The 27421-nt window shown below is 39.6% G+C and overlaps 1 protein-coding gene across 7 annotated transcripts in view; it reads right to left on the bottom strand.

Annotated features, from left to right (window-relative positions):
• Positions 1 to 27421, bottom strand: part of STAG1 (STAG1 cohesin complex component) — a 350463-nt gene that overhangs the window by 134432 nt on the left and 188610 nt on the right. For all 7 annotated transcript variants that reach the window (XM_059663860.1, XM_059663856.1, XM_059663857.1 and 4 more), the window contains one exon: positions 15832 to 16036. In XM_059663860.1, coding sequence (XP_059519843.1) covers positions 15832 to 16036 — 205 coding nt within the window. The remainder of the gene's footprint in view (positions 1 to 15831; positions 16037 to 27421) is intronic.

Genomic DNA, 27421 nt, shown 5'->3' with positions numbered 1-27421 from the left:
TTTGCTAACTGTGGATTTCTCTAATAATCTTATGGTTTCCCGTCTTACGTTTAAGTCCTTTATCCATTTTGAGTTTATTTATGTGTATGGTGTAAGTTGGTGGTCTAGTTTCATTTTTTTGCATGTGTCTGACCAAATTTCCAAGCACCATTTATTGAAGAGACTGTCTTGACTACATTGTATGTTCTTGCCTCCTTTGTCAAATATTAATTAAGCATAGTGGTTTGGGTCGATTTCTGGGTTCTCTATTCTATTCCATTGATCTATATGTTTGTTCTTGTGCCAGTACCAGGCAGTTTTGAAAACAGTGGCTTTGTAATACAGCTTGATATCTGGTATTGAGATCCCTCCTACTTTGTTCTTTCTCAGGATCGCAGCAGCTTTCGGGGTTTTTTTTTTTTAAATTCCAGATGAATTTTTGGAGAGTTCTTTCTAGATCTGTGAAATATGCTGTTGGTATTTTAATGGGGAGTGCATTGAATCTATAGATTGCTCTGGGTAGCATGGACATTTTGATGATGTTGATTCTACCAATCCATGAACATGGTATGTTTTTTCATCTGTTTATGTCTTCCTCTATCTCTTTTTTCAATGTCCTGTAGCTTTCTGGGTAGAGGTCTTTTACCTCCTTGGTTAAGTTCATTCCTAGGTATCTTAATTTTTTTAGTGCAATGGTAAATGGGATTGTTTTTTGAGTTTCTATAAGTTCACTATTGGCGTATAAAAATGCCATAGATTTCTTGGCATTAATTTTGTATCCTGCTACATTGCCAAATCCATTTATTAAGTCTAATAATTATTTTGATCCAGTCTTTAGGGTTTTCTAAGTACAGTATCATGTCATCTGCGAATAATGACAATTTTACTTTTTCCAATTTGGATGCCTTTTATTTCTTCTTCTTGTCTGATCGCTATGGCTAGCACTTCCAGTAGTATGTCAAACAGGAGTGGTGAAAGTGGGCATCCCTGTTGTTCCTGTTAAGGGAAATGGTTTTAGTTTTTGCCCATTGAGTATAATGTTGGCTGTAGGTTTGTCATATAAGGCTTTTATAATGTTGAGGTATAATCCCTCTATTCCCACTTTGCTGAGTGTTTTTATCAGAAAAGGGTGTTGGATTTTGTCAAATGCCTTTTCTGCATCAACTGATATGATTATGTGATTTTTGTCTCGCAACTTGTTTATGTGATGTATCACGTTTATTGATTTGTGGATATTGTATCAGCATTGCATTCCTGGAATAAATCCCATTTGGTCATGGTGTATGATCTTTCTAATGTAATGCTGGATCCAGTTTGCTAGAATTTTGTTGAGGATTTTAGCATCTATGTTCATCAGGGATATTGGCCTGTAATTCTTTCTTTGTGGCGTTTTTATCTGGTTTTGGGATTAGGGTAATGCTGGCTTCATAGAAAGAGCTTGGAAGTGTGCCTTCCTCTTGAATTTTTTGGAATAGTCTGAGAAGGAATGGCTTTAGTTCTTTGAATGTTTGGTAAAACTCCCTTGTGAAGCCATCTGGTTCAGGGCTTTTGTTTGCTGGAAGCTTTTTGATTACTGTTTCAATTTCATCAGTAGTTATTGGCCTACTCAGGTTTTTTTATTCTTCCTGATTGAGTTTTGGAAGCTTGTATTTTTCTAGGAATGTGTCCATTTCGTCGAGGTTGCCCAGTTTGTTGGAGTAGAGTTGTTCGTAGTATTTTTTGACAATCCTTTGTATATCAGTGGGTCAGTTGTTATTTCACCTCTTTCATTTCTGATTTTGTTTATTTGGGTCCTCTCTCTTTGTTTCTTGGTGAGCCTGGTGAGAGGTTCATCAATCTTGTTAATCCTTTCAAAGAACCAGCTCTTGGTTTCATTGATCATTTGTATTGTTTTTTTGGTCTCTATGTTGTTTATTTCTGCTCTGATCTTTATTATTTCATTCCTTCTGGATACTGTGGGCTTTTCTTGTTGCTCTCTTTCTAACTCTTTGAGTTGTAGGGTTAGATCATTTATTGCCAGTTTTTCCTTTTTTTGAGGTAGGCCTGTAGAGCTATGAACTTCCCTCTCAGAACTGCTTTCATTGTGTCCCATAGATTTTGGATTGTTGTGTTTTCATTGTCATTTGTTTCCAGGATGCTTTTTATTTCTTCTTTGATCTCTCTGGTAACCCAGTCATTGTTTAATAGCATGCTATTTAGCCTCCAAGTGATTTTTTTTCAATGCTTTTATTGTAGTAGATTTCTAATTTTATGCCATTGTGATCTGAAAAGATGCTTGTGATGATTTCTATTCTCTTGAATTTGAAGAGACTTTGCCTGTGTCCTAATATATGGTCTATCTTTGAAAATGTCCCATGTACACTGAAGAAGAATGTATATTCTGTAGCTTTGGGGTGAAATATTATGAAGATGTCAATTAAGTCCGTCTGATCTAGTGAGTCATTTAGGATTGCTGTTTCTTTGCTAATTTTTTGTTTAGAGGATTTATCCAGTGGTGTCAGTGGGGTATTAAAGTCCCCTACTATGACTGTATTGCTATTGATCTCTCCCTTGATATCTTCCAGAAGTTGTTTTATCTATTTGGGTGCTCCTGTATTGGGTGCATATATGTTTACCAGAGTTATATCTTCTTGTTAAATTGCTCCCTTTAGTATTATGTAGTGGCCTTCCTTATCTCTTGTTATGGCCTTCATTTTGAGGTCTATTTTGTCAGATATAAGTATCGCAACCCCCAGCTTTTTTCTCATTTCCATTTGCCTGAAAATTTTTTTTCCATCCCTTCACTCTCAGTCTGTGTGAATCCTTTGTTCTGAGGTGGGTCTCTTGCAGACAGCAAATATATGGGTCATGTTTTCTTATCCATTCAGCTACCCTGTGTCTTTTAATGTTATTATTGTAAAGTACTTGTTTGTGGTCATCTTTATTCTTAATGTTTGTGTTTCTTCTCTTTACAGCAGTCCCTTTAGCATTTCTTGCTTTGCTGGTTTGGTGGTAATAAACTCTCATAGCCCTTTTTTGTCTGTGAAGCTCCTGATTCCACCTTCAATTTTGAATGATAGCCTTGCTGGGTAGAGTATTCTTGGATTCATTCCCTTGCTTTGCATCACTTTGTATATTTCATTCCATTCCCTTCTTGCCTGGTGTGTTTCTGTTGAGAAGTTAGCTGATATTCTAATAGGAGATCCCTTGTAGGTAACTTTCTCTCTCTGGCAGCCTTTATGATTCTTACTTTGTCGTTGGTGTTTGCCAATTTAATTATGATGTGTCTTGGTGTTGGTCTTATGGGGTTCACCTTGTTTGGCACTCTATGTGCTTCTTGGACTTGTGTAGTTTTTTTCTTGCCAGTATCAGGGAAGTTTTCTGTCATTATTTCTTCAAACAGGTTTTCTATTCCTTGCTTCTCCTCCTCTCCTTCTGGTACCCATATTAAGCGAATGTTGTTTCTTTTTGTGTTGTCCCAAAGCTCCCTTCGGCTCTCCTCCTGCTTTTTAAGATTTTTTTCCCAGTTGTTCCTGTATTTGTGTGTTTTTTCCTACCTTGTCTTCTAATTCGCTGATGTGGTCCTCAGCCTACATAAGAGAAAACTGAGGCACAGATTGGCTAAGAGACTTGCAAGTTATACAGTCAGTATCTGGCAGAGATAGAATTTAATTACAGGCAATTATGCTCTGTAATCCAAGTTCTTAACCATTACAGCATACTGCCTCTCACTGAATATGCATGTACTATTATTATCATAAAATATGGAAAGATAAATAAGAAACTGGTGATTGGTTGTCTTCAAGGAAGAGAATTTGATGGCTAAGAGCTGTGAGTGGAAAAGTGACATTGCACCATACGATGTGTTTTTTAATTTTTAAGATCACATGACTACTATCTCTCCCATCATAATTATATTTTAACAGAAATAATTTAAAAACCTATGGAATTGGTTTTCACTTTATTCTCTAAGGAGTGAATGAAGACAAAAGATAAAGGCATCTGAAGATTGAGTCCTGAGTTAATTCAGTATTTACCGCTTAGCTTTCTAAGATACACCAGTACAGTGTGGTATTCCAGGAAACAAGCGAAGACAGTGCTTCAAAAAGGAATAAGTAGGCCCTAGCTGGTTTGGCCCAGTGGACAGAGCATCGGCCTGCAGATGGATCCCAGGTTTGATTCCAGCCAAGGGCACATAACCCGGGGTTGTGGGCTCTGTTCTCAGTAGGGGGCGTACAGGAGGCAGCCAATCAATGATTCTCTCTCATCATTGATGTTTCTCTCTCTCTCTTCCTTCCTCTCTGAAATCAATAAAAAAAAATATATATTTTTTTTTAAAAAAGAAGGAATAAGTAGTTATGTCTTTCAAGAGAGAAAATGATGATAACTGAGAGTTGCCTGGTGATTTGGACAATAAAAAGGTAATTGCTTACCTCAAGAGCAAAGGCACTGAAGTGGTAGAGAGAGAAACCTGATTGAAGTGTGTTCAAAGAGAGTAAGAAGAACCCTGGCCAGTGTGGCTCAGTTGGTTGGAGGATTCTCCCATGCATGGAAAGGGGTGGGTTTGATTCCTTGATCAGGGAACATGCCCAGGTTGCTGATTCAATCCCCTGTCGGGGTGCCTATAGGAGGCACTGTAATAAGAGATGGATATATGGATAGCTGCACCTAGATAAGTAGGCTTAATTCTTAATCTCTTCTGTCTCTACTGATTGATGTTTCTCACATCCAAGTTTCTCTCTCTAAAAAAAAAAAAAAAAAAAAAAAAAAATTAAAAAGGGAGAGTAGGAGGGGAGTAAAAATAGTGAATAGAAATAATTCTTTGAGATTAGCTGCTTAAAAAAAGAGAAATGGAATTGCAGCTAGAGGGATGTAAGAAAATAAGGGAAGGTAGGATAATCTTATGTGTCAACTTGGCTAGGTGATAGTATTTAATCACACACTAATGTAGGTGCTATTGTAAATGTATTTTGTAGCTATGATTAGCATTCAGTTGATTTAAAAAAAATGTATTTTTATTGATTTTAGAGAGAGAGGAAGGGAAAGGAGTAGGGAGAAACATAAATGTGAGAGAGAAACATGGATTAGCTGTCTCCTGTACTGGGGATCAAGCCAAAATCAGGGCATGTGCCTTGACCAGCAATGGAACCAACTGTTTGGTGCATGGTATGATGCTCAATCAACTGAGCCACACTGGCCTGGGCAATATTCAGTTGATTTTAAGTAAAGGAGATTACCCTCAATAATGTAGTGGGCCTCATCCAATGAACTGAATGCCTTAAGAGCAAAAACTGAGTTTTCCTGGAGAAGCAGTATCTGCCTCAAAACTATACAACTCTTGCCTAAGTTTCTAGCCTGCTGGCCTGCCCTCAAATTTCAAATTTGCCAGTTCCTACAATCTCAGGAGCCAATTCATTGAAGTAAATCTCCTTCTCCCAAACACACACACGCAAGTAAGTATATCTTCTATTGGTCCTGTGTTGGTGGAAAGCCCTGACTGATATAGAATGTTTCTAACAGATAAGAGCTGTTATAGCATATTGGTATAATGATAAGAATTATCTAATAAAAGAGGGGAAACTGAAGTCGGGAGAGAGAAAAAACATCTTGGAGAGCAAAATTCTTGAGGCGGTGAACAGGGATTAGATCCACTGCACAAGAGCATGGACTGACCTTAGATAGAGGGCACTGTAATTAGAGATATGGATACAGCTGCACCTAGATACTAGTAAGTAGGCTTAATCCTTAATCTCTTCTGTCTCTAAGGAAGCTAGATAATCAGCTAAGAGGATACGAGATATTATAGATTTAAGAAGGTATAAAATAATCTTATAAGAAAGTGGCAAATCCATGGAGAATAGTGTAATAGGATTCATAGGTAGCATTAAAGGTCCACTTGAGAGAAAAATGTAAAGCCCCAACATTATGATTATGTGTTTTTCATCAGCCACTTTCAGCTGCTTTGGTGCAGGTATGGAGTAGGACATGATTATAAAAAATCTGAAGGACAGAATCTGAACTGAAGAAGTGAAGACATAAAGAGTATACTAAAAATAGAGCATTAATGGATTTACAGTTCCAATAGAAGAAAAACAATACTGGAGCTGGAAACACAGAGGAAAAACACTGGAACAAAAGGAAGTGGTTACCAGCAAATAAAATGGTTTAAATTAAGATTGTAGGCATTGAGGGGGGTCAGGAAGAGAGATAGAAACATCAATGTTGATGGTTTGCCTCATGCCCTGACCAGGGATCAAACCTGCAACCTAGGATGTGTCTTGACCTGGAATCAAACCTGCAACCTTTTGGTGCACGCGTGGGATGATGCTCCAATCAATTGAGCCACCTGGCCAGGGTGACTCTTTTAATCAATATCTTGTCTTTCTAAACAAAAATGAAAACTAAAAACTGCATTTATATTTGTCGCTACTACACATTTGAAAACTATTACTGTACACCCTAGAAATTTGTTTGCTAATGGAACAAACTAAATCTGTAACAGAGGTATAATTATATTTCTTCTTGGTTTAAAAAAAAAACTTATTTAAAGAAACAAAGAGGCTTACAACAAACTTCTACTTTCTAAATAACCAAGATTTACCAATTCCTGTGCCTCTTAAAAACCCAACTATAATAATAAGGAAAAAACAATTTTCACCTTTAATAAATCAAGAGACAATACTTGCAAGGCCAAATGACAATATCTTAATATATGAATATGGAAAGCAGAATGAGCAGAGAGCACACAAATCAAAACAAATTGTGAATAAGTGTGACAACTATTTCTAAAAGAAAAACCCCCACAAACTATTTTGCTCTGTAGAACCCAGAAGCATTCAGGAATTAAAGTCCCTTATATAACACTAGAGGCCTGGTGCATGGATTTGTGCACACTGAAAGTAAATTAATTAGAAGGTGGCCAGTGGGGCAGGACTGGGCAAGATGGGCCAGACACACCCTGGAACTAACCTCCCACGGTCCCTCCCGGGCCAGCAGCACCTCGCATGGTGCTGGGATTTGAAGGGTGTCTGCAGAGGAGCGGGGTCCCTCTGGCAGGTTGGGTCCCTTGGCCAGGCCTGTGGGTATTGGGCTGAAACCGGCAGTCTGACATCCCCTGAGGGGTCCTGGAGTGTGAGAGGGAGCTCTGCAAAGTTGCTGTTGTTCGGCAGTTCCTACGTTGAGCATCTGCCCCCTGGTGGTCACTGCACGTCATAGCTACTGGTCGGACAGTTGCTTAGGCTTTTATACTACTAATATATATAGATGGTGTAGTATTTGCATATAACCTATGAACATCCTCCTGTATACTTCAAATCATCTCTAAATTACTTATAAGACTTAATACAATGTATGTTATGTAAACAGTTGTTTAGGAAATAACGAGAAGAAAAAATGTCTGTACATGTTCAGTACAGATGCAGCCATCACAGGCTCTACAAGCAACAATATAACATGGTTTTTTAAACATTTTCCATCCATAGTTGGTTGAATCTGTGAATGCAGAACCTATGGATATGAAGGGTGAAATATATTTTTTATTTTCTTTTTTTTAAAAATTGTTTTATTGCTTACAGTATTACAAAGAGTATTACATAACATATGTCTCCTTTATTTCCCCGCCCTTGACAATCCCCTAGCCTCCCCTACCCCCCAGTGTCTTATGTCCACTGGTTATGCTTATATGCATGCATAAAAATCCTTTGGTTGATCTCTTACCTTCCCCTCCTGCCCCCAACCCTCCCCAGCCTTCCTGCTGTAGTCTGACAGTCTGTTCGAGGCTGCTCTGCCTCTGATCTATTTTTGTTCATAAGTTTATAATGGTCTTTATTATCCATAAATGAGTGAGATCATGTGGTATTTTTCCTTCATTGACTGGCTTATTTTACTTAGCATAATGCTCTCCAGTTCCATCCAGGGTGAAATATATTATTTAAAAGTTCATATATGAAGTAACTAAATGTCTAAATCTCCACTTCAACCTAGACAGTCAGGCAATTCCTCTACCACACACTCATCTTGGAAGTAGTGCATTCCCTGAAGAAAATAAACCAGAGATTTGGAATTACCAGACACAGAGGAGGGATATATGTGAAGTGCAAATTGTTGGGAGCTCCTTCACCCTGTCCAACATGCAAATGGCAGACAGCAACCAAACTTAAGTAAACTGAAACATACTTCTGCAAAGAAACTAAACTTCCCCAGAGAAAATAATTATCAATACCAACAGTTTAGTCTACAATGAAAATGCTAGCTAACCTCAGGACTACCATACAGTGATTTCCACTAAAGAAGCCTGAGCTCCAGCCCTACTCCATCAAACACAACACAACACAGCACACACTTCTGACAATTAGCTTTTTAGTGTCTCAGGGTCAGCAATGACTAGAGAGCCAAAAAAAAAAAAAATATTTGAGGAAAGTTTCCAACATGAACGACAGTGATAAAAGCAGAGAATCAGAAGAGGCCAGTGAGGGGAGCAGAAAAACATTTCAGAGTAATAACTAACATTGTCAATGAGATAAAATGATAGTAAATCAATGGAACAAAGTTTTAAAAAATGCTAAGACAATGAGAAAGAACTCGTAGAAAACATAAAATAGCACTCCATATTAAGTTCAATAAAACACAGGGAAATGAGCAAAAGGGATCAGGACGCAAAAGCTGAGAAAAATACTGAAGAAAATATTCAATAATGAATTTTATATTGGATCAGACAATTACACAGGAGGATACAATATACTTTTCAGGCACATAACATCTCAAATATATGCTTTTCCAATATTGTTTTTATCAAGAAGCTATAAAAAAATATGCTACCCAAAAAGGAGAGAATAAATGACAAAAGCAAGCAATCAAAAGATGACAGGGAATCCAACAAAAGGAAAAGGATCCAGACAATTGCAGAAAATTAAATAACTTAAAGACATCTAGATTTTAGAAAATGAGGCAGTCATATTAAACATAATCAGAAAAATTTAAAAGCAAAGAAAATACGTCACAAAAATGATTATAACATCCTATTATTTATTTAAAAATAAAACAAAAAATCATCACAAATGTGCATATGAGAAAAAAAGTTAATACCAACATGCTATCACAATTATGAGGGGGTCTGATTATGGCTAATTTTTATTTTTGTATATTTTTTTCTTTTCTGAAAATCTCAAAAATTTCTTTACAAAAACCCTCAAAAGAAAGCTAATTTTCATACATAATGATAGAAAGTAAAAGAGATAATGATAAAAAAAATATAATAGTTCTTTAAAACTAGAAAATTTTAAATTTTACTTTAGATACCCATACTTACAGATTTGAAAGAGTAATTGCATTCTTAAAGTTTAATGTATTTTATGGGTACAGTTATATGATGTAGGGACATTTGCAAATTTGGTCAATTATTGGCATTAGTCCCATAAGAACATCAAAAGGCTATTATATACAAAAACTCTAGTAAACTGAAAAAAGTGTTACATATACCGGAGGAGTGAGAAAAACAAAGGTGATTTTAAAAAAAAGTAATAGTGTAAAGACAAAGTAATGAGAAGGTAAGACTCTAGAAAAATATATTTTGTGGTGGTATCTAGAAATGAAATTAATATATAGTTAAAAATCAATACAGTGCTCTAATGTGAAGACTGTTTACAATGATAATTACAATGTAAATATTTCTTGAGATTCATCTCTACATATAAAAGCCTAATATACTAATTGTCCCTCTGACTGTTTGACCAGTTGCTATGATGTGCACTGACCACCAGGGGGCAGACGCTCCAACTGGTAGGTTAGCTTGCTGCTGGGGTCCGGCCAATTGGGACTGGTTGAGACAGGCTAGACATGCCCTGGAGCCCTCCCGCGGTCCCTCCCTGGCCCTGATTGTGCACCGGTGGGGTCCCTTGGCCTGGCTTGTGCCCTTTTGCAATCCGGGACCCTTTGGGGGATGTCAGAGAGCTGGTTTCAGCCCAATCCCTGCAGGGCAGGCCGAGGGACCCCACTGGTGCACGAATCTGTGCACTGGGGCTCTAGTATAAAAAATAAATTCTAGGCTAAAAAAATATATAAGAAACATAAAATATAAAGACAAGGAGAGATTAGATTATCTATACTTTATAGTCTGTTCTTTGATGATGCCAGAATGAGCTACATTTTTCAGGGATAACCATATATTCTAGATAACCAGAAATATTATGTCTGGTTAAGAGTTATAAATATCTTACTGTTTTTTTTGTTGTTTTTTTTTTACCACTCTTTTTTGTTTTGTTTTGTTTTAATATATTTTATTGATATTTTACAGAGAGGAAGGGAGAGAGATAGAGAGCTAGAAACATCGATGAGAGAGAAACATCGATCAGCTGCCTCCTGCACATCTCCCACTGGGGATGTGCCCGCAACCCAGGTACATGCCCTTGACCGGAATCGAACCCGGGGCCCTTCAGTCCGCAGGCCGACGCTCTATCCACTGAGCCAAACCGGTTTCGGCATCTTACTGTTTTAATAAATATAATTTGGAACCTGAGAGCCAACAACTAAGTAAAATGAAAATTCATGCTGTTAGTTTTCTTAATAGCAGTTTTTATAGAACTAATTTATTTACTTACTTGTTTATTTTTAATTTCCCACTTGTAATGTCTTTTATTTCGAAAATAGAGTAGATTTTTAATACATTTTGAGTAAAAACATGAATGAATGAATGAATGAATGAATGAAGCACTGCAAACAAGATTAGCTCTGTATGTCTTTACTGAATAGTATCAGTAGCTTACTAAATGTCAGGCACTGATCCAAACACGCCTAATTTCTTTTAATGAGGTAGCTATCATTATCTTCTCCACTTAGCATATAATGAAAATGAGGCCACCAGATAAGTTAAGGACTTGTTCAAGTAACTCAACCAATAATAGGCATAAAGGGTTATGGATCCAAACAGTCTGGCCCAGAACCCATTCTATGAACCACTGTATTACATGGTTTAAGGAACTGAAAACCAAAGGAATTTACTAAGGCCGGATGATTTTCAGTCTATGAATAGAGAAGAGAGCAATTTCATACATCATATTTTTTCTCAGAAGTCCAAGGACGTTGACTTGGTAAAGAATGTTAATAAATAATAAATAATTAAATGTCAACATAGTACTGTTTAATAATTAGGTATATAGAAATGTTTACTTTCCCAAGAGTGGGAGTGACCTACTGTTATCTACAGGTAAAGATTGGCCTCCTGGCATGGCATACTAAGGTCACTTGACTCTCACTGACAATCTTAATCACATTTTCTAGTTTTTTTCCAAAATTCACTTTAGAAAAACAGAACAGACTCAATCACCATGCCATTATTTTTAAAAATATGTTTGTACTGATTTTTAGAGAGAGAAGAAGGGAGAGGGATAGAGATAGGAATATCAATGAGAAAGAAACATCGATTGGCTGCCTCCTGCATAGCCCCTAATGGGGACTGAGCCTGCAACCCAGGCATGTGACTGGGAATAAAATAGGTGGCCTTGATTCATTGCTTGACGCCCAATCACTGAGCCACACCAGTGGGCACTATGCCATTATTAATATCAGTTTTGTATTCTTAATCCCCTTTTCAAATTAGCATTTTCAATTAAGAAGTGAGAGGTAGTCAATTTTAATTTATTTGTAACATCACAGAAAATTATGTAGGTGGTAAAATAGCAAAAAATAAAACAATTAAAGCAACATTATTCATCTTGCAAACTGCCATCTAACAAAAATTTGAGGTAAACAACTTGTAAAGTATTGGTATACATTTTAAAAGCAAACACCGAAGAATAATATAATTATAAATAGGAAAAATAGATTCTTTGAGTAGAATTTTCTTCATAATACCAAATAACAAAGTGGCAACACACAAAAAAATCTTATCCATTCTTGATCTTGGGAAAAAATTTTTTCTCAGGTAAGTTTCACCTAATTGGGTGAAAAAAAAAAAAATGTGCCCAGTCTCTGATTTTAAATTTGCCAAAATAACAATAACAATACTACTTATATAAATTAAACCCACAAACTATGTTCTAATATGTCCAACTGAGATAACTATTTAGAACAGAAATAAGGACATTTAATTCTGAAGATTAATAGTTAATGAAAACCGTACTGCAAGGTGAAGCTTCTTTATTAAAATGGGTCAAATAAGTAAAGTACGTTTTAAAATTCCAATCGAAAGAACAGAAAAATATAACAAAAATATGCTATGAAATTTAATTGCTAATAGTCTGTTTCAATGTAATGGTAAAAAGAATTAAAAAAAAAAAAGGGAGAAAGCACTGTTTACCTACAATAAAAAAAAATATACTACTTATAATTGTGGAATAGACCTAAAGTACTACAGGATGAAAAATTTTAATGAAAATGTGGTAAAAGTACAATTAAATGCAATGCATAACAGTGACAATTGGGACACATTATTTAATTGATAATCAGAAAACGGTATATTTGGAAACAGATTAAAAGTATTACTGATAAGACCACTGTGATGACCTATGAAGCCTGGAACTCATCACATCTGTATCCTACAAAACAACTAACCTGATTGTCTCTCTTCTCAGCTAAGATATAAGCAATGTCAAGGAGCATTTTATTCCAAAGCCGATAATCATATCTGGCCATAACTGCCTTGTAACTGTCCATGCACATAGTCTTTGAAGCAGAGGGTTAAATGTTCCTGCCCATTTTATCTAGTCCCCAAGACTCGTCCTGCAAAGTGAATAAAAATGATTATCTTTTAATCTACCCCCTTGCACACACATACCATAAAAAAAATAATAAACAAAAAACAAAGAAGAGGGCAAAGATGAGAACAGAAATCCTTGAAAAGATAGATAATTATTACCCACCCTGGAATTAACTTCTCAGCAAGAAGATCTCTGTGCTCTGTTGGAGGTTAGGATGACTGATATGTCTCACATTTTATAAAACGGAGTCTTGGGATGTATAATCATTAACACAGACACATGGAAATTACAGTATTATTTTGAAGTAAATTTGAGAATGACTTGAAAAATAGTTTTAGCTTTCGAAAAAGCAGTATAAATATAATGATGTTTTTCTTGATATCTGATTTAGAAAAGTAATTTCAAATTCAAATAAGCTAGATAATCATATAAAAATAGCACTTAGGTAAGACAAAATAGAGCGTTCATCAAGCAGTTTTTTAAAAAGCTACTAGTATCATGATCACAGGTAAATTGTGCAAAGAGAAAGACAGAAGGAGGACTGGAAGGAGGAGGGAGCTACTCAACTCATAGGGAACAGGAGGAAAGCCATAATTAAAATATATTTAAGTATATGTAAAATTAGGATATGTACATAACCAAAGGAATATAGGAAAAAACAATACAATAATAAAGGTCACCAAAAACATGCCAATGTAAAGGAGAACTGAAATGGACCATCATGAAGTAGGTGATAAAGTAATACTTCATTGACATGGCAGTGAAGAACAAATGCAAATGAATTTTACAGGAAATTCAAACATTTTAAAAGTAAAAATATTCTGCATATTTCTACAATATATTATTCTTTCTCTTGTTGTCTTAAATAGAGTATGTGGCATATATTTAATCTTTTATACAAAATGCACGCGGCTTTCTGATTAAAGAGAGATAGCTTGCCCCTACAGAAGCCCCAGACTGATCTCTATTTTGATATCTGTAAATCATTTTTTGTCCTTTTTTTGTTATGAATTATCATTTCACAATTGTATCAGAAAGACAGCATCTCATGTTTGCTTCTCCTTTTCTCTTGGCTTTGGGAAACCAGATAATTTTTTATAACAGCAACTCTGGCTATTCAGAATCAATTTCTATTTTATGTTTAAGTTTGCTTATTTCCAATCACTGAATTTGCTATCTATCTGACAACCAGCTAAATAGACATTCTATACATAGATAGAAGAAAGTAAGAGGAAAAGTAAATAGAAAATATAAAGAAAATAAGAAAAGAAAATACCAAATGCAGAAAATACTAGAAGTCATGAAATTAGAAAAGAATGCATATTATTAAGAATGCATCATTTCTTAATCTACACTAATAAAAGAGAAAAATGGTAATTGGCGTACGACGATACCCTTTTCATTGGCTAATCAGGGCTATATGCAAATTAACTGCCAACTAAGATTGGCAGTTAACTGCCAACTAAGATTGGCAGTTAACTGCCAACAAGATGGTGGTTAATTTGCATATGTAGGCACAATGCAGGGAGGCAAAAGGGAAAGCAGGAAGAAGCCCCCTGCCACTGACAGTGATCGGAAACCTAGGGGGGAGCTAAGAGCTGGGGGGCAGGGCAAAGGCAGCCCTGGGGCCGCCTTTGCCCTGCCCCCAAGCCATGATGGGAGAATCAGGCGCCTTTGCCGCCCTGGCCAGTGATAGCAGGAAGCAGGGGTGGAGTCAGCGATGGGAGCTGGGCACGGTCGAAGCTGGCAGTCCCAGGAGCTAGGGGCCCCTGGCTTGGGCCTAAAGCGAAGCCCACGATCGCGGGCCGCTGCAGCTGCGGGTCCCCGCTGCCTGGGCCGGACACCTAGGCCAGAGGCGTCAGGCCTGGGCAAGGGGCCGATCCTGTGATTGGAGGGTGATGAGGGTCAACACCTGAGGGCTCCCAGTATGTGAGAGCGGGCAGGCTGGGCTGAGGGACACTCCCCCCCGCCCCACACCCAGTGCACGAATTTCGTGCACCGGGCGCCTAGTAATAAATAATATATATTGTAACTTTAAAAAAAGATATAACTGGTACAATATCTCATTTTCTTCCTAATAATAAGGAAGAAGATACTCTTAAGACACAGAATAAACTGTCTGATGTATGTTCTGTACAGAAAATTTTCAACAATAAATTGGTTTTATTTTACCTTTTTAAAGAAGATAAAATTGGGTATAAGGTATTTTCCAAATAATGTGCAAAAGGACACACTTAAAAAACACACCAATACCAACTATGTTTCATGTTGTTTCCTATAGAACTGTAACTAAAAATAATAGACACAAATAGAATAGATTAACTAAACTACACTGAGTAAGGGGGGAGGGAAAGTATGGGTAACTCATAACAGTTAAAGAAAAAAAAAAGTCAAAATATTAAATCAGGGTTTTGCAGTATGTAGTCACCAAGATATCAGCATGACCTAGAAACCTGTTAAACTCTGGGGGTAAGGTCATGCAATCTGTTTCAATAAACCCTGTAGGATGATTCTACTGCATGCTAAAATTTGCAAATCAATGCTTTAATTATCTAGATAATTCTAAGATGAAAGTAAAAGTGAAAACTATAAACTATCAGTTATTCAGATTATCTACAGTCTACATAAATGAACTGTTTTGAGAAACATTAAATTCAGATATGCTTAGGATAGTATAGTACTAGAAATAGGAAGAAAGCCAGCTAGGTAGCAATTACCTTATTATAACAGGTGGAATTGTTTTCAATATATAAACAAATAAATATGTACACATTTATGGACAGTAACAAAGAGCAATAAAACAATGTAAATAAAAAAATACTATGAATTTGAAATTGCAACTATTATTATTTGGGGTTATCAAAGAATATGGCCTATTAGAGTCCTAAAATTTCTTTAATTATAAAATAAGAATAAAGAAAAATAAATTCAGAGAGATATTTGTTGACATTTGCCAGAAATTTTCATTCTCAAGGCTATTAAATGTTAGTTATCAAAATAGGCATATATTTCACCTGCACAGATTAACACAAACCATTCAGATGAATTTGAAAGGGAGAGAAATGATATTTTTCAGGAGCACAGTAATAAATTTAAATTAATATTTAACTTAAATGTTTAATTAGAATAGAACATATTTAATAAAACTAAATGAAAAGGAAATAAAATGTTGGTTACTCACCAGCAAGGGTGCTTGTATGCCTAAAAGCTCTGACCTGGGAGTCTGACAAACCAGTCAAAAGGGAGATTACTGTGTCCATCATATATTCATCATAAATTATGCTATACTGACACTGTCGAATCAGGACGCCAATAAATTCACAAAAGTTTGAACGAAATTTTTTCCACTGAGGTCCAGGCATGGTAAGGGGATAATCACCACTGTCCTAAAAGGGATAAAAATAACATATTAAATATGACATATAATATCAATTTGAACGTTTATATTTTCCTCCTACCTGTAAAGGGACTATTTTCTCAAAGTAAATGTAGACAGAAAGTGGAGAAGTATTTTTCTAAGTACACAGGTATTTAGACAGCTTTATCTTTTTTGTTTTTTTTTATCATCTACAACTAATTCTTAATGTACTCAAAATTATTACTTAGACCCAGTATTTAATTAATTGTTTTAAGCCATTCATCTAAAATAATAGTTCCATTTTGTTGCATTTGGGACTTAGCTGAGATAATTTGAAGCAGAAAATAAAAATTATTATAGAAGTTCAGATAAAAAAGATATTTGCCATTGAATTCAGATCAAAGTATTCATGATACCTATGCTATGCAGCATGTTTCAATTACGTTAATAGAATTATTAACTGAAAATGTTAAAGTATAAACATTTTAGCCCTGGCTGGTGTGGCTCAGTTGGTTAGAGCATTATCCCCTGCACCAAAAGGTTGCCGGTTCTATCACCAGCATGTTCCCGAGACAGCTAATTGATGTTTCTCTTTCACATGGATGTTTTTCTCTCTCTCTAAAAAACAATAAAAACATATCCTCGGTTGAATTTTTTTTTTAAAAAAAGAAAAAGATAAAGAATGGTAAAGAAAGATGGAAAAAGTCTAGGTGTTTGCCCTACTGAGGTGGAACCAACCATGTACTGTCTACTCATACATTTATTTTGCATGGGACAAACTCCTGTGAATCTAAAGTCACTGTTGACCAGACTATCTGTTACTCACAGACAAATGCAGCTTCCTATTATGGTAAAATTATGAACAGTGGGGAAAGATGAATTATTCAGTAAATGATTTTGGTATAATTAGCTGTTCATTATAAAAAACAAGATAGCCCTAGCTGGTTTTGCTCAGTGGTTAAAGGATCAGCCTGTGGACCGAAGGGTCCTGGGTTCGATTCCGGTCCAGGGCACATGCCCAGATTGCAGGCTCAATCTCAGTAGGGGCATGCAGGAGGCAGCTAATTAATGATTCTTTCTCATCATTGATGTTTCTCTCTCTCTCTCTCTCTCTCTCTCCCTCTCCCTCTTGGAAATCAATAAAAATATATATATAAAAAGAAAAAACAAGATATGCATTGCACCTTACACCAAAATAAATCCCTAATGAACCAAAACACTTGAAAATATTCAACCAAAAAAGAAATAGCAGAAAACATGGGAGAATAGTCTTAGAGTAGGGAAGTATTTTTCTAAATATAATACAAAAGCCAGAAATTCTAAAAGACCAACAAATTCATCCAAATAAAAGTAATTTTTGTATTACAGAGAGTATTTCTCTTGTTGTTCAGGCCTGCAGGAAATGACCCTTAACTACTGGGGGAAGAGTAAGAAGCCCAGGTCACTTCTCTATATCTTTATCTCCTACAAATCTAATGGGAGGTCAGCAAACCAAGTCACTACACCACAGCACAGGCAAAGAATACCTGTAGCTCGGAGAAGGGTAAAGAAAAAAAATCCATTACCTGGGGTAGAAAAGAAAAAACCCTATACCAATACTAAAGGGGTCTGCTAGCACTAGGAGAACAGAAACATGGATATGAAAGCTGAGAAAATCTCCCAGTGGCTCTAAGCCAGGGGTGGGCAAAGTTTTTGACTCGAGGGCCACAATGGGTTCTTAAACTGGACCGGAGGGCCGGAACAAAAGCATGGATGGAGTGTTTGTGTGAACTAATATAAATTCAAAGTAAACATCATTACATAAAAGGGTACGGTCTTTTTTTTTTTTTTTTTTTTTAGTTTTATTCATTTCAAACGGCCGGATCTGGCCCGCGGGCCATCGTTTGCCCACGGCTGCTCTAAGCACACACGGCATGCTTACAATTTAAGCAAGGTTAGGACAGATAATCCACATGCCCTCATTTTAATACAAGTCTTACCACTAGGAGGGGCAAAACTGCTCTGTGGCACAGGAGTGCAAAGAGAGCTGAAAGCTGAGGGTGTACCATAAACACTGAAAACAAACAAAACAAAAAACGTTCTGGTATCCTAAGCACAACAGTACCAAGCACTAGAGAAATCTAAGCTGTGTAGTACACTAAGGATAATGAACACATGCTCAGCTCAATTCCTAACTAGACTGATAATGCATACCTTTTTAATTTTTGTATCACATGCAAATACTGTGATTAAGAGGAAAAAAATTTTGGAAAAAGAAAGGAGTCTCCCATATCCACTTCAAGACAGTTTCTTGCTTTATTCTAATACTAGCTATTAATTTATCCTTGTTACACACTTATACACGCCATGTAAAAAGAATTGTCTAGTTAATGACAAGTAATAGGTATTGAATACTAGCATTCTTCACAAAACAGTAATGTCTTTTTAGGAGAGCTAAGAAAACACAATAATAATAAAATAAAGACAATCAAGGCCATGGCCCAGTGACTCAGTTGGTTGGAGTGTTGTCCTATACACCAAAAAATTACAGGTTCAATTCTGGGTTTGAGCACAAACCTAGGTTGTGGGTCCAATCCCCAGTCAGGGCACATAGCAGAGGGAACTGATAGATGTTTCTCTCTCCCCCCTCTATTCCCGCCCTTCCTCCCTTTCTATAATTAAAAAAAAAAAAAAATCCTCAGGTGAGGATAAAATAAAAAGATAATCAAGTAGCCTAAATGCCTTATCTACAACTAATATTTAAGTTCTTTGAGGGCAGTCTTGTTATGACACTTTGCACAAGAAATTTTTTTAATAAACTAGTGAAAAAGTAATCCATATAAAATAAGAAACAGGCATAGAAATGTAGAAAAAGCTTACAGTAGGAAAAACATCAGGTAGAAATCTGTAAGAAAAATAATACAGAACAAACCAAATAGGTCTAGTAAGAAACCAACTCCCCCAAGTATCTTTAGGCAAATACAAGGGGAGAAATCTCTATGTAGCAAAGAACAATATAGTTTTCACATATATAATCTTGTATTATCAATATACTGTGATGGCTATCCTATCTAATAATAGAGAAACATGGTAATTAGCCATACCTCCGCTACCCTTCCCATTGGCTAATCAGGGCGATATGCAAATTAACTGCCAACCAAGATGGCGGCCGGGAGCCAGGCAGCTTGAAGCGAACAGGAGACTTGCTTGCTTCAGTGACGGAGGACTCCAACATTACCCGCCTGCCTTGCCGGCCTCTGAGCTTGCAGTTTAAGAAACATTGTTACAAATATAGAAGCTAAACAAAACCCCAGAAACCTGCTTTCAGCCAGCCAGGCTTCAGCCAGCAGGACCACAACATTGTTTCAATTATAGAACAAACGCAGATCCCCGCTTTCAGCCAGCCAGGATCTCAGAGCTGGAGTGAGCAGGACCGCAACAGTGTTACAATTATAGAACCCAAACAAACCAGATACCTGCTTTCAGCAGCCAAGGCCTCGAGCTGAAGCCAAGCCTCAGCACTAAAGCTGGCCCAGAATAAAAAAGAAAAAGAAAAAAAGGACAGGCTGGGAGCTTCAGTCACCCGCCAGGCTGAAAACAGCCCTCAGCCCCTCACCCAGACTGGCCAGGCACCCCAGTGGGGACCCCCACCCTGAAGGGTGTGTGACCAGCTGCAAACAGCCATCATCCCCTCACCAAGGCTGGCCAGGCACCCCCACCCTGATCCAGGACACCCTTCAGGGCAAGCCATCCGGCCCCCACCCGTGCACCAGGCCTCTATCCTATATAGTAAAAGGGTAATATGCCTCCCAGCACCGGAATCAGCGGAGCAGTGAGGCCTCCCGGCACCGGGATCAGCGTGACAGGGGGCAGCGCCCAAACCCCCTGATTGCCCTGCGGCTCTGTGTGTGACAGGGGGCAAGGCCACAACCTCCCTATCCGCCCTTCTCTGTTCGTGATGGGGAAGGCGCCCCAACCCCCTGATCAGCCCTGCTCTGTGCCTGATAAGGGGGAGCTCCCCAAGCCCCTGATCACCCTGCAGCTCTGTGTGTGACAGGGTGCGGCGCCCCAACCCCCTGACTGGCCCTGCTCTGTGTGTGACAGGGGGCAGCACCCCAACACCACTCACCCCCACAGGCCCTGCTTTGTGTGTGACGGGGTAGAGCCATAACCTCCCCATCAGCCCTGCCCTGAGTGTGACAGTGGCGGCGCCCCAACCCCCTGATCAGCCCTGCTCTGTGGGTGATAGAGGGCGGCTGTGTGTGTGACGGGGTAGAGCCATAACCTCCCCATCGGCCCTGCCCTGAGTGTGACAGGGGACGGTGCCCCAACTCCCCTATTGGCCCTACTCTGTGGGTGACAGGGGGTAGCTCCTCAACCCCCTGATCGGTCCTGCTCTGTGCGTGACAGGGGGGAGCTCCCCAACCCCCTGATCGGCCCTGCTCTGTGCGGGACAGGGTACGGAGCCCCAACCCCCGAGGGGCCCTGCTCTGTGAGTGACAGGGGGCAGCGCCCCAACCCCAATTGGCTCTGCTCTGTGGGTGACAGGGGGTGGTGCCGCAATCTCCCTATCGACCCAGCCTTGAGTGTGACAGGGGGCGGTGCTCCAACCCCCCAATCAGCCCTACCCTGAGCGTGACTAGGGGTGGCATCCCAACCTCCTGATCTACCCTGCTCTGTGCATGACAGGGGGTGGCGCCTCAACTCCCCAATCGGCCCTGCTCTGAGCCCGACCAGGGGTTGCACCTAGGGATTGGGCCTGCCCTCTGCCACCCGGGAGCAGGCCTAAGCCAGCAGGTCATTATCCCCGAGGGGTCCCAGACTGCGAGAGGGCACAGGCCGGGCTGAGGGACACCTCCCCCCCCCCCCCCCCGAGTGCACAAATTTTTGTGCACCAGGCCTCTAGTCTATAATAAAAGCCTAATATGCTAAGTGTCTGATTGTCCATTCAACCAATCAAAGTGCAATATGCTAATGATATGCTAAGGCCACTTAACTGCTCGCTAAGATGTGCATTGACCACCAGGGGGCAAATACTCTGACCGGTAGGTTAGATTGCTGTTGGGGTCCGGCCGATCAGGACTGAGCGAGACGGGCCGGACACGCTCTGGAGCACTCCTGCGGTCCGTCCCCAGCTGGCCAACCTCCTGTGTCCCTCCACGGCACATATCATGCACCGGTGGGGTCCCTCAGCCAGGCCTGCGCCCTCTCAGAATCTGGAACCCCTCAGGGGATGTCAGAGAGTCTATATGACACGCACAGACCATCAGGGGCCAGACACTCAATGCAGGAGCTGACCCCTGGTGGACAGTGTGACCCCACAGGGGGAGTGCCGCTCAGCCAGAAGCCGGGCTCATTGCTGGTGAGAGCAGTTGTGGTGGCGGGAGCCCCTCCCGCCTCCGCGGCAGTGCTAAGGATGTCCGACTGCCAACTTAGGCCCCCAGACTGCGAGAGGGCACAGGCCGGGCTGAGGGATCTGCTGAGTGCACGAATTTTGTGCACCGGGCCTCTAGTTATTATATACAAAGATGAGAGAAATAAGATCTTAAGAACTCGTCCTAGATCCAAGAGCTACAAAGTTCTGGTTCTGGGAATATAAAGTCTATGTATTCTCTACTAAACATGGAGCTTCACTTGATTTACTAAAGGAACCTGGGAGGACAGAAGGACTGCTCTTCCAAGAAAGGAACACTGGGGTTCTGATACTAAACAGAGACACAAGCTACTAATGGAAAAGTCTATTTTAGAAGTTTTGTGTGAACACTGATGAGGGGAGGAAGGAAGGAAAAAGGTGCCAAGTTTCAGAGACAAGAGCCAGCAACAAAAACTCAAAGATTTACAACCTCTGACTGAGATGTGAACAATTTTATGAGAGATCCACTGCAAAGTAAAGCTTATGCAGCTAGCAGAGAGAAGAACATTAATTATCTAATCCCAAAGCATTTGAATTTTATAGTAGCCAAGAATGATTAATAGAAAACAGAAATAGCAATGAATGGTCCTCACAAATATTTGGGAACTCAATGTGGTCACAAACTATAGATATCTAAAGATATAAAACACTCTCTCAAGGTAAATCCAAGAGAATTGATTTTTAACCCAGCGAATGGACGATGTCAAAAATGTCACCTATTTTTGGTGCAACATTGGCTTTTGGCTACCTGATTTCAACAGACCCAAAGATCTTGCTTAAAACAGTGATCAGCAAACACTTGTTTGGAGAAACTATTTATCAACCTATCCATTTACCCACCCATCCATCTATTCACACATTTACTGAGCAACATATATGTTCTAGGCAATATACCAGGTCCTTGTGTACAAAGGTGAGCAAAACCAGAATTTTCTAAAAACTTCTGCTTTATTTTTTCCAGCTTTATTGAGATAAAGTTGATATGTAATGTTGTGTAAGTTTAAGGTGTACATGTTGACTGAATATACCGGTAGTTATGTATCCAAAATGATTACCACTATAGCATTAGCGTGTAACGTCTCCATTCCATCACATTACCCATTTCTATTTTTGGTGAAAACATTTAAGATTTACTCTCTTAGCAACTTTCAAGTATGTAATACAGTATTATTAACTATAATCACCATGCTGTACATTAGATCCCTAGAACCTTATTTATCTTATAACGGGAAGTCTATGTCCTTCGAGAAACTTATCCCCGTGTCTCCCACCAATCAATTAACTTCTATTTTAAGTGAGAAAATGGTCATGTAATATAACTGAATTAAAAACAGTAACAGAACTTTAAACAATGGTATAACAATGGAACCACAGTGCTGCTTTAAGTTTGGCATACTAAAATAAATGCTATGGTGGTAATCAAGAAGATGGGGCCAGATCCTATGGATCCTTATTTATATAAAGGAGGCTAAGGAAGCCAAACATTACTCTGGAGGCAATGAGTGACCACTGAAAGATTTTGAGCAAGTAAAATATCATGAAGAGATGTGAGCCTTAAAATTTTTTTTGTTTCAATGTGGAGAATAGTCAAAGGTAAAGGTGAAGGAAAAGGACCAAGGAGACATACCACTGCAATAGATTCAAAACAAAGGAGGAGTGGTGCAAATAGAGTTTAAATTAAGATAGTAATGGTGATGGACAAAGTGGGAGGAATGTGATAGTCAAATATTAAAGAAAATCTACTCAATTTGGTCACAAACAATTTGGTCTAAAGATATAAAACACTCAGAGTAAATCCAAGAGAAATGATTTTTAACCCAGCTAATGGACAATGTCAAATATTTCTACTGAAGGAAGTGATTAATGGAAAAAAATGACTTCTGTTTCTGGTTTGGTCTACTGGGTGGATTTATTCACTAAAGAAAACAAGAAAGAACTCTCTGCCCCGACTCCCTGTAGGAGGCACAACTCTTTTATTTATGGATGTCTTATCAGTATGTTCCATAAGCAGAGGCCAACTGACAACTTTAATTCATATATGATTGGTACAGAATAATACCCTTTTTCCAAACTTCAGGCCACACTGGCTTGTACATTCAAATCCAAAATTTCAGAAAAAAATCATCAATGAAAGCTAAAACCATTAAGTGGCAAGTTGGTATAAGCAGAATGTTAGTTACACAGTGACAATTTATTTGATAATTGCAAAAGGGAAAAGTACTTTTACAAAAAGAGTCAATGATCAGCACCTTAAACAACTGATGAGTCTTAGCATCATTAATAAGTGGACAACCTGACATGTGTTACCTTTTGTGAAGTACACAGCATCACACATGAAATTTTCTTGCAAAAAACGTGTAACTGTTATCTAATTAAGTCATTAGGTCTAACCTTCAATTATAAAATATAGGAGTTATAGAAACCACGTTAAATGATACAATGAGGAAAAATGTCAGAGAAGTAAAAATGTGGGATACATTACAAGACAACTAAGTTGTCATCTAAAATTTACTCTCATGCTAAAAAAATAAAAATAAAGAAAAGGAACAATTTTATATTTTGAAAAAGTCCTAAAACACACCAATCAAATGCAATATATAAATTATGGGCTTCAGCCAAATGGGCTGCTTTGTTTTCTCTTAAATACCCAATGTAAGCTTCTACCTCTGGGCCACTTACCCTTGTTTTCTCTTCCCCTAGGTAATTATGCATGTTGCTCCATCACCTCCTACATGCCTTTACTTAATGTCACATTCTTAGAGAGATTCCCATGGCCATCCTACTTAAAATAATCCTTCCCCTCTCAATCTCTCCTATCTATCTTTTCTGCTTTATTTTTCTGCATAGCATTTATTGTCATTTGCCATATGTATTTTATTCATTGGTTTTCTCCCTCAACTAAAATGTAAATTCCATGAGGGCAGGAATTTTTGCTTGTTTTATTTAGTACTATATATATCCTTAGTGCCTGGAATGTTTTACAGACACTCAAATATTTCTTGATCAAATGAATCATCACATAAATGATACTGTTCAAAATGGGTCTAAAATAATGGTAAGGATATCTAATTTAACCCTATAGATACTTTTTACTTACTCAATCATACATTTTGAAAACTCATGTTTCCTTAGCCACAGATATATATTAGGAAAATACATAAAGTCAAAGCAGCAATGGAACTGCCAATATCACTCCATTTAAATATGTCCTGCCCAAAGGCATTAATTAGTTCCATGAAGTGCTACCAAATGTCTGGTCTCTACTCTCATCTATGGATCTTCACAAACATTTCATAAAAAGTGGTAAATGATCAAATTTTTATTAATTTTTTAAAATAAAATCCAATATACTGATTATCTCTGAGAAGCACTAGAATGAGAGAGCATAGGAATACAAAGGTATTACAGTAATATTAATATTTCAGTTCTTAAATTGGAGGTGGTAGACTAACATAGCTTATACATGCTACATATATGCATCTATGTATATCAAATGCATAAAAACTGCATTGGGGAACAAGGAAAAGGATAAACTACTTATCCTTAGAAAGATCCAGTGGAAAATACTTTTACAAAATAAAACTATGAGTGAATTAAATAAAATTTATCATTAAATATACTCTTTGAATTTTTGTTTTTAAGTTCTGCCATACATTTAAGAAAAAAAGGAATCATCAAGATTAATTATTTAGATAGACTGTTGCTAATTAAGCCTAAGCTAATTCTTCCAATTCTGGCAAAACCTCAGACTTTTAAAATATCAAGAAATTCAATTGGCCCACAGAGATATATATACACCAATTAAGGAATAATGCAAAAATACATTTGGAAATAACATTTCCACATGTCAATGCTATAAAAATTTTAATATAATTTTCAAAGCCCATCTGTTACTAATCTCTGTATTTCTAGCATTTATCTAGGACACTGTCTAGTATGTTTAGGAGAACAATGTTTTAGGAATCGCTTATTTATCGATATTAAATTCAATTTCATTCTCTTCAACTTTATATCTCACTGTTCCTCCTATACATCCTAAACTCCATCTTTCCTATAAGCTCCTTCCTGGCTTTTCTGGTGAATTCTTATTCATCTTTAAATACCTAGTTTTAGGGCTATTTTTCAGGCCCTCGACCTCAGATAATTAATTTATCCTTTGGGTTTTCACTGGGTCTTATATTTCTTAAATATTGCACTTGTCAAGGTATTATTCATATCCTATCTAATAATAGACAAACATAGTAATTGACTGTACCTTCGCTACACCTACCACTGGCTAATCAGTGTGATATGCAAATTAACCGCCAACAAAGATGGTGGCGAATTTGCATACTGCAGACAGGGCGGGACAGTGCCATCCCGCCTGCTCTGCCACCATCTGGGCTTGCTATTTGCGACCTGGGGCGGTGGGGCAGAACAGCGCCATCCAGCCTGCCCTGTCGCCATCCGGGCCTGCTATCTGCGACCCGGAGCAGCAGGTGTCCGTGTGAGACCCGACCCAGGGCGGCCGGGCAGTGCAGCAGCAATCCGCTGGCCCACCCGGGCATCCTGTGTGCAACCCGACCGGGGTAACCGGGTGGGGCAGCAGCGATCGGCTGGCCTGCCCAGGCATCCCGTGTGCGACCTGCCCGGGGCGTTCCATGTGAGACCCGACCCGGGTTGGCGCCCCAACCCCCGATCGGCCCTGCTGTGTGCATGACCCGGGGAGGCAGGGCAGGCACTGAGGGATCGGGCCTGCCATCTGCCACCCGGGGAGCGGGCCTAAGCCAGCAGGTGGTTATCTCCCGAGGGGTCCCAGACTGTGAGAGGGCACAAGTGGGGCTAAGGGACACCCCCCCCCGCCAGTGCACAAATTTATGTGCACTGGGCCTCTAATCCTATATAATAAAACCCTAATATGCAAATTGTCCAAACAACAGAATGACCAGTCATCATGATGCACACTGACCAACAGGGGGCAGATGCTCAATGCAGGAGCTGCCCCCTGGTGGTCAGTGAGCTGCCATAGGGGGAACACCACTCAGACAGGAGCTGGGCTCACAGCTGGTGGCAGGTGAGCATAAAGGTGGTGGCGGGAGTCTCTCCCACCTACGTGGCAGTGCTAAGGATCCCTCAGGGTCCCAGAGGGCGCAGGCCAGGCTGAGGGACACCCCTTCAGTGCGCAAATGTCGTGCACCGGGCCTCTAGTCTACACTAATAAAAGAGAAAAATGGTAATTGGTGTACGATGCTACCCTTTTCATTGGCTAATCAGGGCTATATGCAAATTAACTGCCAACTAAGATTGGCAGTTAACTGCCAACAAGATGGCGGTTAATTTGCATATGTAGGCACAATGCAGGGAGGCGAAAGGGAAAGCAGGAAGAAGTCCCCTGCCACTGACAGTGATCGGAAACCCAGGGGGGAGCTAAGAGCTGGGGGGCAGGGCAAAGGCGGCCCTGGGGCCGCCTTTGCCCTGCCCCCCAGCCATGATCGGAGAATCAGGCGCCTTTGCCGCCCTGGCCAGTGATAGCAGGAAGTAGGGGTGGAGTCAGCGATGGGAGCTGGGCACGGTCGAAGCTGGCAGTCCCAGGAGCTAAGGGGCCCTTGCCTGGGCCTAAAGCGAAGCCCACGATCGTGGGGCCGCTGCAGCTGCGGGTCCCCGCTGCCCACACCGGACGCCTCAGTCAGAGGCGTCCTGCAGGGGCAGGGGCGGAGCCCGCGCAATCGCGGCGCCCCCCGCTGCCACTGCAGGTCCCCACTGCCCGGGCCAGACACCTAGGCCAGAGGCGTTAGGCCTGGGCAGGGGCGGAGCCTGCAACCGCGGGGAGCTGGGGGTCCCCTGCCCAGGCCTGACACCTCTGCCGGAGGCCTCAGGCCTGGTCAAGGGGCCGATCCGGTGATTGGTGATCGGAGGGTGATGAGGGTCAACTCCTCTGGCCGAGGCATCAGGCCTGGGCGGAGGGCTGGGGGTCCCCTGCCCAGGCCTGAAGCCTGGGCCAGAGGCATCAGGCCTGGGTGGGAGGCGGAGCCTGGGATTGGG

Source organism: Myotis daubentonii, chromosome 14, assembly GCF_963259705.1.
Source record: "Myotis daubentonii chromosome 14, mMyoDau2.1, whole genome shotgun sequence".
Lineage (NCBI taxonomy): Eukaryota > Metazoa > Chordata > Mammalia > Chiroptera > Vespertilionidae > Myotis > Myotis daubentonii.
The sequence above is the reverse complement of the archived record's forward strand: the minus strand, read 5'-3'. Positions and strand labels throughout refer to the sequence as shown.